The sequence below is a fragment of the Pseudopipra pipra genome, chromosome 12 (assembly GCF_036250125.1).
Source record: "Pseudopipra pipra isolate bDixPip1 chromosome 12, bDixPip1.hap1, whole genome shotgun sequence".
NCBI classification, from domain to species: domain Eukaryota; kingdom Metazoa; phylum Chordata; class Aves; order Passeriformes; family Pipridae; genus Pseudopipra; species Pseudopipra pipra.
In genome coordinates, this window is record NC_087560.1 from 15,718,634 (window position 1) to 15,735,316 (window position 16,683).

The window sequence follows — 16,683 nt, forward strand, 5'->3', positions numbered from 1 at the left end:
TGCACATCACAAGCTAAATTATTACATTCGACCTACCTGCAGTCTCCTTAGATTTTCAGCTGGGTCCAATTGCTCTTCCTTGCTTAAAATCCTGCAGCCTTGAGTGGTTCATCTGCAGGGTCTGACACTGAGGAGTGGCTGCATTTTGGTGCTGGATGAAATAATCCCTTTATTTAGTCTGCACAGGACTGTTAGTAACGTTTATTAAGTGCTTTTTGTGTCCTTTGGGATAAGAGGCATGCTATAAACAGGAGACGATGTTAATGTATATTAATAAACAAAGGTGTTAACGTGTGCACAATTTGTCCAGGCAGAGTTAAATTGTTTATGCCAGGGTTTTAGAGAGTGTTTCTGCAGTAAGGGATATGTTTTAAAAAAGAGATGCTGCGGAATGTTGAAGGGTTTTCCTTCACATATTTACCTCAAGGAAGAGATTCTACAAAAACTGCTAGACTTAAGACCATGAGCTCTGAAACTGGAGTGCATCCAATATCTTTGTGATGAATGCCTCCAGGAAACTGTCTTTGCAACAAGAAACAAGCCTTATTTTAAAGGTCTTGATGTTGGGATGGAGCAGTGAAATCTACTATGACTGTATCCAAACCTTTAATTTAAATTTCGCCAGGTTATAGGATGAATCAGACAACAAAAAATTATCTGTAGAATGAGTCAGAATAAGACCTTATTAATTGTCTCCCTGACACCTGTGGCATTTAAAATTCCTCTTCAAATATTAATCATAGATGCATCTTGCTGGACCCTGTGGTAATGATTCTGACCTCTTTTGTGAAGGATTTTCAAGAATTGTGCAGGGGCTAGTAAGAGGCTAAGCTCAGCACCTTTTAGTGAAATTTTAACATTTGATTCCCAAATGTACTGTGTAGTGTTCTCAAATAATATTTCTCTGCAAAATGAATAAAAAAGGGGGGAAAAGTAGCTACAGATGAGGGCTGTAAGTCAAAAGAATAGCTTTAAATGAAAACTAAAGCTGTGGTGTAATCCTCTACAGGACTAGGGGTTAATGTAGAGGTGCAGACCTCAATATTGATCAAGAGGAGGAAGGAAAGCATTTAATTAATCGTGGTTAAAAAAAAAAAAAAAGGTGCTACATTTGTGTGCACAATGCACTCAACTTACATAATTGCATCCCCTACAGATCTTACATACAGCCACGTGTGTGAAAGATTATACCTGAATTTAATATGTAATGTAGCAAAAGATGACCACAAGCAGAGCTATTCTGTTCTGAAATAGGATTACTGTGTTGAGAATTTAACTTGGGAGATCATTTGCATCACGTAAAATACAAATAATCTGAGAGTTTTGCCCTTTGCATTCAGATCAGACAACCTTTAAGCAAAAAGTAGATTACCTCTATTAGTTTTATTCTGTGCCCATCATGATAGTCTCTTACCACTTTCCTCTGAAATAATTATCTGTAATAAGGTCTTGCAGATAGAAAGCTGAGAAAGAAGGAAAGGAATAGTTTCTGTTTCGGGAGGATGAGGGAAGTAGTTTGGAAATCATTAGACTCGTTTTAATAGTGTAGAGGCATTTGTGTGGAAACTGCTGAATTTATAGAGTAAATTGAGTGTCTAATTGTTTTACCAAGCTGCATTCTTTTCAGTCTGATCAATTATGTTGTATAACCTAAATGAAACAGATTCTTTTTTTTCTTAAGCAAATGTGGATTTTCTTTTCAGTTCCTCACAGGAAAATACAGAGTGAATTTTGCTTTCTCTCACCTTGAGTGAACACAGATGTTTTAAGGAAGTTGGTTTGCACAGAAATCGGACATGATTTGAGGAAGAAATGCTTATACACCATCTCCTGCTGTTCTCCCCTCCACATGTGCATCCTTCCTACCCCCACGTCCTTATACTCCATCTTTTCTTTGAACTTTGGCTATTCAAATTCTTTTACTAAGAGAAACAATTCCAATATGCCAAAACAAGCTAGAATTATATTTAACTTTGCCTTTGAGATATGAGAGATTTCTGAGGTTATCTATTGGTAGGAGATGCACCATTTTCTGAACAAGTTGTCTTTTCTCTCTTACCCCATGGAAAGTTTTTAACATAAAAAACAATCGCAGCTTTTCCCAGTTGTGGACTGTGTTGAGTGGGTGGTGTATGAAATGCTGACGTGGGAGACATGGCCTCTATTGCCAGCTGAACCACAGACCAGCTGGGAGACCTTGAGATTTTCCCCTCTCCTTCCTTCAGTTTCTTCATCTGAAAAAAAAAAAAACTAAACTCCAAGATAATGATACATTCCCCTTTTTGTACTGATACCCAAAATATCAGTGAAACTGCTGTGATCTGAGGTGCAATGGTGCAGCCAAGGTGATGTTGACCTCCAGTGAAGAAGTGATAAGGTCTTTTTCTCAAATAAAAATAAAGTCTTTTTCTCTCTCTTTGTTGTTGTTTTGTTTTCCTTTCTGCTGTAACTTTTCCTGTCATATCTTTCTGAGGAGTCTAGGCGTAGCAAAGAGTTTAAAACGCAACCTCTCACACTTGGAAATGGTGTTGAGAGGCAGCCTACGCGCCGAGCCGTCTTGGTACTCTGCCTGGTTTATTTTCTTTCTCTTTCAAAGCACTTGAAAGCAGTTAATAAGAGTAAACTTGAAACCTGTTGTACATCCAGTGCAGTGTACAGCAAAGAGCACACTTAAGGCAAAGTCATTCCTGTTGATTGTAGTCAGAGGAAGCTTAAAGAGTCATGTTTTAATACACGGTGCTATTGGATGACTTTCAAACTCATCAGAGCAATGGCTTTTACTTCATAACACTGTTTCTTGGGTTTTCAGGCTGAAATGTTTTGAGATTTTTTTTTTTTTTTCACCCCCTTTAGCATTCACAGAAAATAGGCTGTTAAGAAGCGGAAAGCATGCAATTTATAGCAGATGGGTATAAACTGCTCCAGCTCTACTACTGGAATGGGATCAATCAGGAACACTACATGCACCATTTACCCAGAAGAAACCCACCTGGGGGAGCCCTGTGGAATTTTAGCCTATTAAGACAACACCTTAACAAGTTTAGTTTAAATAAAAACTTGTCGGCAGGCATTAAGCGGAGCAAAAGCTCTCGCTCTCCATCATCCGCTCGCCGTCGCTTTGAGAAATGTGACTCCTCTTGCAGTGTGGCAACGAACTCCCCTCCTTCCTAATTTTTTCTTTTTTTTTTCTTTTTTTTTTTCCTTTTTCATCTGTAACTTTTGTTCAGCCTGTCCTTAAAAGCCAGGCCCCACAGAGGTTCAAAAAAGTTCCACTCCATTTACTGGACTTCTAAATAGAAGGCATTTAGCCGAGCCAAGTGATTAGGCTTTTTGTTGCGTTTAACCGCTCCCTTCGTGTATAACTGGCTGCCTAGTGATCTCTCTGCTTTAGCCCATACTCATCTTCTATTATTGTCTCTTTATGAATGTTTTTCCTTTATCGTCCTTATTTTTATTTTTGGGGGAAGTATCAGGTTAATGATACATATTATGTGCAGGGAGTGGGTGGGGGAGGACTTTTAAGGCAATCCTTCCCTTTGGGAAATAGTACACTGAAAATGTAGCTCTAGTAAGGCTTGTAAAAGAGATTGGGGCATACAGTATAATGTAGCATAAAATGGAGAATGTGACTTTAAAGAAACTAATCTATTTTAGGCTAATGTTTTAAATTTTGCGTTTGCCCCTTTTCTTTTCCCCCAGGTGAAGTAAAATTGTGTTTCAAATCCATCACAAAACACTGGGGGATTTTAGAGGGGAAGTGAGGCAGGCCAAAGTTAAGTTTTCCTCCTGTACTTGCAGCCCATACCTCTTGCCTTTCCTTACCAGTAGACAGACCAGAAAGCAAAACTTGACAGTAAGTGAGACAGAAATTGTCTAATTGATTTCCTAATTTTAATTTTGGGATTTTTTTTGTATTCTTTTCATCCTGAACAAGCCATAAGTTTTGATGCCTGCTTGCTACTAAAATCAGTATAAATGTTGCTTCATAATTTTTTTTCCCCCATCTCCTTTTTCTTGTTAACCCTTGGCAATGTTGTTCCAGGTGCCAAGTTGACATTACTGCCCTGCCCATGAAGCAGACCAATCGTCTAGAGCTGCCTCTGGAAAAACATCCAGGGTCCCTGCTAATGCTGATTGCTGTTGCCCCATGTACAGGAGTATCTATCTCTGATCTGTGTGTCTGTCCTTTGGGAGACCCCAGCGAACGGCAACAGATTTCTCAACGTTATGTGAGTTTGTGTTTATTTTTTGTTTGTTTTTTTTTCTCTCCTTTAGTTTTGAAAGTAGCCAAAATCGCAGGAAAAAAATAAATTCTCCAGTCATAATACATGACTCCTACCAAAGAAAACTATTATGTGGTAGAGTTATTACATTTAGAACGACAAGGAGATGGGCAGAGCAGATAGGCCCAAGCAATTTGGCTGTTTGTTTTTGTTGAGTTTTAAACTAATGCTGTTCTTTGCAAATTTGAATTGTATTAAGAGATTATCATGCAGAATGAGACACTGAATATCATTAAGAGATCATAATATACTTAGCTTCATTTCCTCCTTTGGGGAGGTTATTTTCTGGACTTTAAACTGTTGGAAGATAAAGCTATATGATGGCTTCCACGTCCTCAAAAGCTGGCCAAGAAGAAATAAGTGTATCTCAATGTGCCAGGAGAGGTTCAGATTGGATATTAGGAAACATTTCTTCACCAAAATGGTTGTCAGGCATTGGAACAGGCTGCCCAGGGAAGTGGTTTAGTCATCAGTGCTGGAGGTATTTAGAAGATGTGTAGATGTGGTTTAGTGGTGGGCTTGGCAGTGCTGTGTTAATGGTTGGACTCAATGATCTCAGAGCTTATTTCCAACCTAATTGATTCTGTGATAAGTTATTTAGTAGTTCAGTAGTTTCTGTTTCTTACTGAATTACAAACAAAATAAATCTTTATACTTTCCTCCTAGCAGTGTATAAAGAATTCCTTTCGGGACATAAAGGACATTGGCTTCTTACAAGTCAAAGTTTTAAAGGCAGTGGATCTGTTGGCAGCAGATTTTTCAGGTATGTTGTTTCTGTTTTGCATCATATGATGTTATAATATATTGCAAGCGATTGTTAGATTTTGTGCAGTACTGTCAGTGGATCAAGGAAAAGTAAATCTTCCCATCATTTCTCCAGCTATGAAATCTGCCTTGGGGAACTGAGATACCAATTGATTTTGAATGCCAAAAGTATGTGGGAAGGTCCAGTGGATGGAGGTCTTAATTTCCCTTTAGATCTGAGCAATATGACAGATACCTTTACAACAGCACATCATGCTAAGTGTTTTTTCCAGCAGGAATATGTAATAAGTGTTAATATAAAGTGATGGTGCCTGCAAAGCACCTGCAAAGCAAAGCCTCTCCATCTTTTATCAGGTGTCTTGTGAGTTTGGAGCAAAACTGAAAGATTTTGGGGGTGTCTGACATGGTGCTGGATGTGTGGGTTTGGGTGATGCTGCAGGCTGTCACCTGAAAAAGAAAGCTTGTCAGCAACGGGGGTGTGAGTGTGATGGTTTCTCTCACAGCTTATATGAGGCTTCAATTTGGAATGACCCTCGTGGTGCTCTTACTCCACAAAAAGGATGGATTTTCCACTGAGCTGTACCTCAACTTGTGACTGGTCCTGACAGCAATGGACACTAACACCTTTTAAAACCACAACTTTATATTGTCCCTCCAGGGAAGGTCTGGGGGATTGATACTTCTCTGTAGTGACTGCCTGGATACTATTATTTTTATTAGCAACTTCTCCAGGATTCTGGAGACCTTTTAATTCCCCTCTGTGTCTCGCAGCAGCTCATAATTCACAGACACAGCATTGTGTGTTGTGTATTTGCTGACATAGTCATTTTTTTAAGATAACTTGTTGATAAAGGCAGAAAAGATGCTAGAGAAAAAACACTTTTGTCCCATTCCCTCATATTTGTGAAGGAATTGTTACATAAGAGAACGGTGCTCCTAAAATAAGGAGCAAAGCAGAAAGCCTGCAATTAATCATGGTACTATGTCAGTGCTATTTTCAATTCACTACTTAATCCTGAAGTGGAAAAAGAAGGTTAGTGTAGAGAGCAGTACTTTGAAGAACTGAAGAACTTAATTTGAAAACAAACAGAAAACCTGCCAATAATGAAAGGAAACTTGCAAAGAAACCCATTTCTAAATTGACATAATGTGTATGTCCATATATTAGTAGTGTAACTGCACCTTACTGACTAATTTAATAAGTGTAGCACAGCAAAGCAGAACCTTTGGCACATGGCAAGGCTGAGGCTATCTACAAATATATGAGATTTTGATATAGCCAGTGTTCATGGAAAGAGCTGAGCCCGGAAGGTTATTTACCCTTTGGAAAACTTTGCTGATGCTAAAGCAGTTTCATCAGTGATGGATTTGGCCCCCTTTCCCTCAGTACTTAAACAGGAGCATGTGGGTGGATAATGAACATTGGAAGAGACACGCAGGTTCTTGATTCTGCAATTCAAAGACTTTTCATACGGAGTATGTGACACACATTCCTTGTGCATAGCACAGAATGAAATTCTGCTTAAGTAAAAGGTTACTCAGTCTGTCATTATATTCAAAATAACCCAGGCTTTGAGCCTGATTCATGAAGCAAATGACAAATTGTTTTTCAATGGCAGTGCTGAAAATATCTCCTAGTATTATGCTGTAATAGACCCACCAAATTGCAAAAGGATGCAGCCATTTTAGGTAAAAATAGCATAATTTCTGATCGTGAAATGAGAGACATAAAGATTAATTATCTGTTCTGAGCCATTCATAAATGATTAGTGCAGCAATTATGGGCTTCCATAATAGAGCCCTCCTAGAGCAGTGCCATATTTCCTGCACTGCCAAGGAGACTGCTCAGATTTATTGTTATTGATAAAAGTAAATTCAAAGTCCAGCTAAAAATTTGATAAAGGGAAAATGGCAGAGACAGTCAGAGGTACAAAGATTTCCAAGGGTTAATGGAGGAGCAGTGTGAGCAGTGTTCCCTCCCTGTCCTGTCCCATAATCTTATGTCCATGAACTTCTGCAGACCAGTCATGTGATGATGGGTGTAATGCCACCTTGTACCTTAGTCCCATGGTAAAGATTGGATTTTGGTGTGATTGGGATTTCTGTTGTCAGTTGCTTGTATGTCGGCATTATAGATTTTAATTGCAAGTTTTCAGCCTGCTATAATAATAGCAATTAGAAAACACAGAGTATCTGCTTTGGTTTTGAGCAGTGTTTTGAAAATCCATATTTCACTGTTCATAAATGTCAGGCTACTTTCCACACAGCTGTATCATACATGTAGAAGCTCTTCAGCCACAGCTAGCCCAATTTGAGCCTTCCATACTTTTATGTTCTTGGATAATAGTTTTGTTGACGTGGAAATGACTTTTTCTGCTTTGTTGGATGTTTTCTGTGTACGCATGAGAGTTCTTCTCAAACACTGAATTTGCTCACTGACCAAAAAATAGCATTCAGAATACCAAATTATACAGTGGGATTGTTTTTGGCATATACCAGTTTGCATTTCAAGCAGTTTCTCTGAAAGGCTACATGCATTTTCCACACTTATCAGGGAATGGGCACATAAGCTGAAAAGGAGAAGACAAATAGATTCCAGTGATGGTCTTTAAACTTTACCAGTATTGACTAGTTAATACTCACTGTTTACATAATGAAAAGATTCCTGTTTAGTTTTTAAACTTCTCAGAGTAAGACCCTTAAGAACTCTGCATTAATAATACTAAAAATAAGGATTAAGGAAAAGACAGCTTTTGCTTAAATATCTTGTTTGTCTGCTGTCTAAATCCCTGCATTGCTGACATATTTAGTTGCCTACATAGAAGTTAGGCTGGGATGTCTGTGGCTGAGTTGTACATGAGCACTGAGATGAGATTAAGTCAGATACTGAGCCAGACATGCTGATAAGGGGCACTGTGTTCATCATGGAAACTGCTGAGCTGCAATAAGTTGGGAAAGCTACAGATTCATGTAATGTGAGCTATCAAAAAATACATTAGCAAACGTGTCCTCACCATAATAGGTTCCATGTTGAGATCGTTCTTTTGAGAGGAGGTTGGGTTTTTTTGTTGTTTTGGGGGGGTTTGCTCTGTTTGTTTGCTGTAAGTGTGATACCTGGTTCGTGCATGGATTCTCCACTTGATGTTGGGTTCTGTTTAAACTGTGACATGGTGTGGAGTCTTCATAGCTTCAAGGACTTGCTCACATGGAACTAATTGAAGAAATGCTGCTGATTCAGTCGGTGTCTTGCTTTTTTTCTCATGGTGTGGATACTTAATCTTGTAATCAGCTGAAGGAGACCACAAGCCCTAAGGAGAGGATAAAACAGAGTGTAACTGCAGCGCTGATGATTCCCTGGCTCAGAATGATGGTACTGCTTTCATAATGTCATCTGAGTAATTGTCAGCATGAACAGATTTTTCTTGCTGTAAAGACTTAGAGATGATTCAGTTTAAGTCTCAGATTTCAGGTGTTAGAATGAAGCCCCCTGAATGAGTTACAAGGTAAGTGTTAGAGTTTCTGGAACTGAGGGTGAATCAGAGATACTGTTTATTTAGCAAGTCTTTCTAGCAGAAGGAGGCACTTTGCAGTTGTCTTAATGGCTCTAATTTTATTTGACCAATCACTTCCTCAGCCCTACTGCAAAGAAAGACTCTGAATCCTAAATACCAGAACAGTTCCACATAATTTTTCTTCTCTCTCTTTTTTTTTTTTTTTTTTTTACCTATCTGATCTTCTCCTAGGCAAAAGTGATCCTTTCTGTGTGTTAGAGCTGGGAAACGACATGCTTCAAACACACACTGTTTACAAGAACCTCAATCCAGAGTGGAACAAAGTTTTCACATTGTAAGTGGATTGCTTTTGAAACCATGCTGCAACTGCAGTTAGCAGCTTAACTAGAAAAGCTATTGACTTTGGTAAAATACAAAGGTCAAGTTTAAGATATGTCATTTTTTTCGCAGTCAGAGAGGATGTTGGAGAAATCTCAAATATAACTTAATTAAAGCCTTTTGCCTTTTACTAGTTCTTGCATGGAGTTTATTAATAGAAGTCATTAAAAGAAAAATTACTGTGATATTTATAGGAAGAATCATGAGTAGACATAATGGAGTCATAGCTGGATCCAAGAGATAATGTAGCAGAAAGTTGAGACCAGATACTCACGCCTACGTTTTCCGTATGTTAAAATAAAATATGTTTCATTGAACCTTGGTAGAATCCTTGTTGAATTTGAAGTAAGCAGAAAATTAGAGCTCATGTTGGTTTTGGTAAATCTTCTGAATTTAAGCTGGTCAAACACACTTCAAATTAGAAGCATAATTTTTAATGGAAATCAAAGTATTCTTTTTTCTTTTGGTGACTTTATTAATAACAAAAGTTATAATTCAGGTATTGCTTTAAATCAGCACAATTTTTTAATCTTACTTTATGCTGACAAAGATTTTTGTGAATAAATGAATGAGATATACATTTCCAAGACTGTTGCAGTTTGTGCAAGGAAAGCAACCACAAGGGCTGGCGATGGAGCATTTTTGACATTTGCATCTGTCCACTGGAAGAACAGTTTGAGAATGATGAACTTCTTGCAAAAGCAACATTCATAAATATTAGGCTGGATGAGAACACAGTAAAAAGTATCTGATTTGTTTCATAGAAATACCTTGCTGGGTTTCTGTTTAATTCCTGGGTGCAGCTGAGAGATTGTCTCTTGGAGTCAGTTCTCTAACTTTGTTTTCAAGAAACTTCCTCTCATCAGTGTTTTTTCTGAGATTGTGCCAGCAGATGAGTCTCGTTGGATGTTCAGCCAGCAAAATAAATCCAATAAGATTCCAAATTTATTTTATTAAAAAAGGAAGGTTTGTGTCTATACTTCCTGAGGGTCTCAGGAATGTCATGTACAGACTATCTCTAACTTTCTTACTAATGTTGCCTGGATAATCCAAGCACCAGAACTGCAGAGCTAGTGAGTCACTCCCATCTCTCCTTAGATTTTTGTCCATTAAAAAAAAAAAAAATTAATTAAACACCTTAAAAGCTATTGATATTTTAGATTTATTTCGGAGCAGTGTGAATTGTTTTGTGTGGTGAGTCCATTTCATCTGGAGCATTCAAAGCCACCAGAAAGCCTTTCCCATCATATTTAGACTTTCTGCAACACACTTATCTGTGTGTGTCACTGTGCAGTTTTAATGCAGTGAAGCCAGGTTTTGAATTCATCCCTTGACCTCTCACGCTCACCAGCTTTCTCTGTAAGAGAGCTGAGTTTTACATTGATAGCATTGCCAATAAACACAGAAAATGTCACTGTCTGGTAGTGTTTCCACTTAGTTATGGGACTGAAACATGAGGGGAAAGCTTGGGAAATACCCATAATTTGATTCATTTTGGGGGGAATTTAATTAAATTCTAGTTCTATACTCCAAGGTAATACAAACTTAATTAGTAAAACAGAATTCTCAGATCTTTGTGGAGGAAACTGTGTGCATGTACGTTATTTTTTTGTGTGTCTGTACTTTTCTGTTGCAGCCCTATTAAGGATATTCATGATGTTCTGGAAGTGACAGTGTTTGATGAAGATGGAGATAAACCCCCTGATTTTCTTGGAAAAGTTGCCATCCCTTTGCTGTCTGTAAGTTACCTTTACCACATGTATCATTCAAACATTGATGGATTTACTGGGGACAAGTTGCATGTCTTTTCCCATGGCACAAAGCAACACAGTTTTAGAGATAAACAGGTTTTGTGATCTGTACATGCCTTAGTTGGCAGTGTTTATAGTTCTCCTTAGTGTAACGAGCATTGTCAGCCCATTTTAGTACGAATTTGTTTGATTGGGAAGAAAATTGCAGAAATGTCTGTACTTCATCAGCACTGTAAGCCATGTAGGTCTGAAAACATAATTGAGTTGTTCTGTATGTTTCCACATCATCCTCTGAAGGTAACATTTTAAGCATGTCTTTGTTCCGTCTTGCTTCTTTTTACTCCATGGAAGTAATTGCACATCACAGTAGGATTGACTAGAGATAGCTGTTGTTATTGGCACAGCTGAATAAAATTACCTAAAAGGGGTGTTTTCCACTCCATAGTGCTTTTAAAGACTGGTGGCTTTTGTTCTGTAAACAAATATGTGAGGAGTGAGTGCTACCATGGGAGTATAAAATCAAAACTGGAAACAAAGAGAGCTCATGGGAAAGTGGTTGCTCTGGAGATTAAGGAGAGTTGAAGCTTTTTTCAGAAACAGCCAAAAAAGGCCAGGCTAAAGAGAGTGGAACATGAAAGGGTCATTAAAAGACTTTAATAGAGAAACGGGGCGAAAGCAGCTTTGTGTTTGGTAAGACTGATTTAATTTTGAAACAAGGCTGGTAATAATAATAAGTAAACCAGATCAAGAGGATGTAAACAGCTCCATGTGTATGTGCAGTGTCACAGAAGATTCTGGTAGTTTTTACAGTAACATTTAGGAAGAACTTTCTATGCTGTTACTTATTAAATCAATTAGTAGACGAGGCTTGAAACATCATGGGACTCTTGTGTCATATTAGTCAAGTCGTGTAAACACGTTTAACTGGAGGCACGGGGATTTCCACGAGTTTTGAGGCAGAGATGCTTTGCAGTAGGTTCCCTTTACAGAGGAGAGGATGTGACAGGTATTTGCACAGTGAGTACTGCGTTGAGCCCTGTACAAACATTTGTGGTGGTGATTTGTTGTACAAACATCATGGTGTGGTTCTTGGGGTTGTCCTGTGCAGGGCTAGCAGTTGGACTCAGTGATCCTTACGGGTCCCTTTCAACTCAGGATATGCTGTGATGACATTTATGCTTGCAATATGTACCATGATTCCAGTGATACAGGCAGTGGTGAGATGCTTTTGGTAATGCACAGTGTGATCCTGTGGGTAATAATAGCACTCTCAAAAAGGCAAATGGTGGATCCTGAGTGATACAGAGTACAAAATTGTTTTGAAACATCCCTGTGAAAGCATATTCATCCCTGCAGAAAGGCTGGCACACATCTTTTCAGGGTTAAGGCAAGAATTTGTCTTTGAGTTTTAGAGGTGGGCTGCTGTAGGAAAGGCAATGGCAGGTTAGTGGAGCTCTATCCTAGCAGAGACTGGAGAAATGGGAGATTTCTGAAGGGAAAGCAAAGGTCCCATCTGATCAAGGCAGGCCATATAAACCCAACATCGCCAGCATAGTTTAGGTGAAGGACCAGTCAAGATCAGAGGGGGGAACTGCAAATATTTGATGTTTCCAAATAAATAATGAACTGCCCAGAAAACTCTTGAACTGACTTAGAGGATATGATCCCAACCTAAGGAATGCTTTATAGTGGTAAAGGAATAGGCCAGTGTGCTCCAGCTTTGTTTTGATTTTGTCTAAATAAGTGTATTTCTTGTGTATGTGAATTAAAAGCAATGTAACTTCTGAATCTCTTCAAGAAAGTACGTTTGTCTCCATCCACCCTGTGCCCTTTAGAGTTCACACTGGAGTTTGAAATGGGAACCCCTGCATTTTGGGGATATAAAGAGCCTAAGCTATAGGAGCTAAGGTGTAAATACTGAGCTGTTGGTGCCTTACAGGCTGTTGTGTTCTGTGCAACGCTCTTCCCTCCATTACTCAGATTACAAGTTCTTTTTGGGGATATTTTAGCTTGTTCGTCTGTTTTAGTGGCTTGAGTTGTCAATATCTCCTATTTTAGAACAATATTAGAGTCAGTTGGGCATGGAGGATGATTTGATGTTTACAGGGAGGAAAAAACCTCTTAACATCTTTTATTCCATTTTTGATCACTTTGTTAATTTTTCCCCAAGTCCTCGTATCTCTGATGTTACTGGAAGAGAGTGGCTGGAGCAGCTGCTCTCCTGCAGATCCAGTGCTTGCCAAATGGTCTGCATGATCGGCAGCAGGCTGTGTGGGCTCACAGTGAGAAGATGTTAGATTTGGATTTTCTGTTGATTTTATAGGCATTTGTCAAGTATCCCTTAGGAAGCATGTAACAAGGCAGAGGAGGGGAGTGCATGTGTGTGGTAATGTCCAAACTATTTGGTGTAGGGTTTTTTTGTCCAAGGTTTGAGACAAAAAAAATAAAATAAAAATTGTTTATGCTTTCCCTTGCCAACCGATCTTCTTCCTTCCCATCCAAACTTCTCTGCCTCCTATTTCAGTCAAATCTAGTATAAATATACTCATCTCTGCTTCTGATTAAAAACATTTTGCACCTATTAACTTGGTCTGCTCAGACAGAAAACTGTAATTTTCTAAGCTATTTTTCTTGAAATGGGAATTTCAATGTATGTTGTCATTTTGACTATAAGTTTGAATGTATCCTTTGAACCATTTAGATAAATATACTAAAAGAGAACAAAAGTTAAAGATGCCAGGAAGCCTCACAATCATGTAGGTTTAATTTCTCTAGGTAATCAGGCCTGACATTTGCCTGACATTAAATTGTCTTTTGAAAATAGATGTGCATTTGCCATTTTTTTCTTGTTAAAATTGCAAAAGTTAGACTTGTGAGCTGTCAGCACGTGAAGTAAGTTTACTTCAGGAATTGTTCATGGATGACTAGATTTTTTTTCTTAATGAAAAATTACCTTGAATAAAGTATGTGTTGGAGGGATATGAAATGTTTAATTAATTTGACAACGAATTTTGGGTTAAATGTGTTCAGTAGTCCCACACTGGCATTTTACAAACACAAGTACACCTTCATCATCGCATTAACGCCCAAATAATCTTATTGTACAAAACTTTAGGGATTATGAAATTATTTATGCTTTGACTGTGATCAAGGCTTATGCAGGCACCAAATAAGAAAAATAGAAAGCTGGGCAGCATGAGAAGAGTTTCAAGGTGCCAAATGATGAATAAAGCTGCAAGCTTCACTTTCTTCTGATAGACATGATGAAGTAGCATTGGATAAATACACATTTTGGTAGCAATACACTGAATTTGGGGATAGTGAGAGAGAAGTTGTTTACATTTTAGCTTTAGGTTTTCCATGTCGATCAACCTATCTCAAAGACAGCTCTGGTCAGCCACATTCACAGAAGCAGAATTTAAACTGGAAAAGACACAGATTAGTGTTGCCAGAGTATTCAGCAAAATGGATCACTGTCTTGTCAGAGGTGACCTGTAGACTCTGTCTTGCCTAACCTTTGGGCTGAGAGGGAGATTGCCACCTTGGAGCCTGGGGAGTGAAAGAGAAGACCATGTACATCACTGAACAGAGCAGGCTTTTGTGCTAGAAACTGAAGAAGAACCTGGGGAACGGAGAAGTAGGGCAAAAACTTTATTACTTCAAGAAAGAAGTTTGATAGGTTTAGAAGTTTTGTAGGTTCTGGGGGACTTGAACTAATTATCAAAGAAGTCCTTTCTATCTCTGTGTTCCTTTGTGTCCTAGATCTTAGTAAAAGCAACCGTGCGTCTCTTTGTGAGGGTCTGTCTTTTTTCTTTTGCTTCAAGAGACTCCCATCTCCTAGAAGGCTGCAAGTTATTAGACACATGGGAGCATATAGTGTGCTTCAATGAATTTGAAAGAAGAGTATATCAAATATCCTCATGTAGAAAGACCTTTGAGTAAAGAGTTGTAGCGCGGAATGGAATGTTTTTTATCTGCTGGATTATCAGATCAGCGTAGTCCTCAGCTGCACCCTTTTTTCAGCAAACAGGAAGAGGTCTATGAAATATTTTCAAGTGCCAGTCAGGGTCAGTAGCCAATGATACACTGAAAACAAATAGTGTGCCTTTTGGAAGCTTAATTGTCTAAAACATGGCCTGGATTCAGAGAGCAGACACCCGATGACTGCAGTTACTGAGCACTTGACCATAAGTACACAGTATTTTCCAGGAGAAAGTCTTAGAGTTTGAGAAAGTGAAATTGCTGTGTTTATGCAATAGAGGCAGCTGTGAAGTGTGTTGTATGTTCTGACTTTTATCCTGATCATGGACCAGGATTTTTGGAATGGAGAAAATCCCCCCACATCTCTTCCAGAAAAAAACCAGCACCTTGTTTCTGAAATTAGATTCTCCTCTGACCATGCACTACTCACTGATATGGTATCAACAGGAATGTTTTCTCAGGTACCACCTAGGATCCTTATGCTCCCAGGGTTTTCAGCTCCTCCCCAGACTGGCTGGAAGCCCTCGTGTGGCTGCCTGCTTTCAGTCCATATCTGTTTGGTCTTTGGCTAACAATCCTCTGCCAAGAACCCAAATCTCCATTCCACTTTGGATCCCATGGAAGGTTGTTAAAACTGACACATTTGGGGCAAAGAGTTCTGGGGTGAATGAGCAGGCATTTTGTACAGAATTGGTGCAACGTATATGGCAAGCCTGGAGAGAAACAAAACATTGTTTATTCATGTACAGGTGGATCACATATGTGGCTTGCTTTCCTCTTTTCCTGGGGAAATATGTCCTTTGATAAGGGTAGGTGTGTGCCTGTTACAAGACAGCTTTATGTTATGCAGGGCAAATGGGATGACATTGTGCATCAGCAATGAGCTCAAGCAGGAATATCAGAGGTCCCAAATGCTTTAGATGAATTACCCTTGGAGAGTAGCCATTACCCTTTCCACACGTCACGGGTGTTGATGTACAGAGGTTTAACCCAGCGTTCTTCTGTCAGGTCATCAATATATGACATTGAATCTGCATCAAAGCTGGATACAGAGTGAAGTTTTCTTAAAATCAATGTAAAAAAAAAAAGCCACTAAACCATATTTCTTTGAGACAAGAGCAATGAAAAAACACGCTTTGCTGCGTAAGGGTCCTGTCTGCTCCGTGTTTTGTGTCATATCAATCTTGGCTTTTGCTATTTCATTAAAATTCCCAAGCGGTCAGAAGGTTGTTGCTTAATAGATTTAGCATTGGCTGGCTACATCAATACTGTGTTTAGTCACATTTGTTTTACTGGGGACATCTGTGTGAAGAGTTTAGCAAATATATTCGTTCATTTGAAAGGAACCCGCTGCACTTTGGACCTTGACTGTGTGGTGGTCTTGGGTACCTGAACATTTCCTTCAGTTAGAGGCAACTTCTGGCAGTGTTTTGCCTGAAGTGCTTCTGTAGACCGAAATATTTATTGCAAAAACAATTTTAGATGTTCTTCCAACTGGTAATTTCCTTTGCATGGTCCTGTATGGAGAAGGGATGTAATATAGAATATACAGTTTGTTCTGTGAAAATGCTTTGTCTTTTGGTGTTGACTCAGAAGAGGAAAATGTCCCAAGCATGAGAAGTTCCCATGGGATGAAAATCCAGACTGTTTTTTCTAAAGGTGACCTTACAAAATGCAGTATGTTGGTAGGGTAGGCACTACTGTCCTGAGGTTAATCCCAGGGTTAGGGTGGTCTTGGTTTGTGGTTGAGCCTCAGTATGCTGTATGATATTAAGAAGCTTCCAGAGGATGCAGGCATTAGTATTCAGTGAGGATATAAAGCATCATCAATAAAGGAATAATATCGATTATGTCTCTTTAAGGTGCTTACCTGCCGATATTTTCACATTTAATTTGAACAGTCCTTTCCTTCCCTTTTCCCCTAAGTAGGTGTTAACATTCTTAGGAAGGATAACCTGTTTTAGACACAGCTATCAGAAATATTCATTGAGTCAAATCTGTGTGAGATCATCA

At 38.8% G+C, this 16,683-nt stretch overlaps 1 protein-coding gene across 2 annotated transcripts in view; it reads left to right on the forward strand.

The window, feature by feature from the left end:
* Positions 1-16,683, forward strand: part of MCTP2 (multiple C2 and transmembrane domain containing 2) — a 119,942-nt gene that overhangs the window by 51,898 nt on the left and 51,361 nt on the right. Inside the window, exons 12-15 of one of the 2 annotated variants that reach the window (XM_064669067.1) lie at positions 4,043-4,229; positions 4,950-5,046; positions 8,792-8,894; positions 10,575-10,677. In XM_064669067.1, coding sequence (XP_064525137.1) covers positions 4,043-4,229; positions 4,950-5,046; positions 8,792-8,894; positions 10,575-10,677 — 490 coding nt within the window. The remainder of the gene's footprint in view (positions 1-4,042; positions 4,230-4,949; positions 5,047-8,791; positions 8,895-10,574; positions 10,678-16,683) is intronic. The other variant, XM_064669068.1, reaches the window with a different exon arrangement.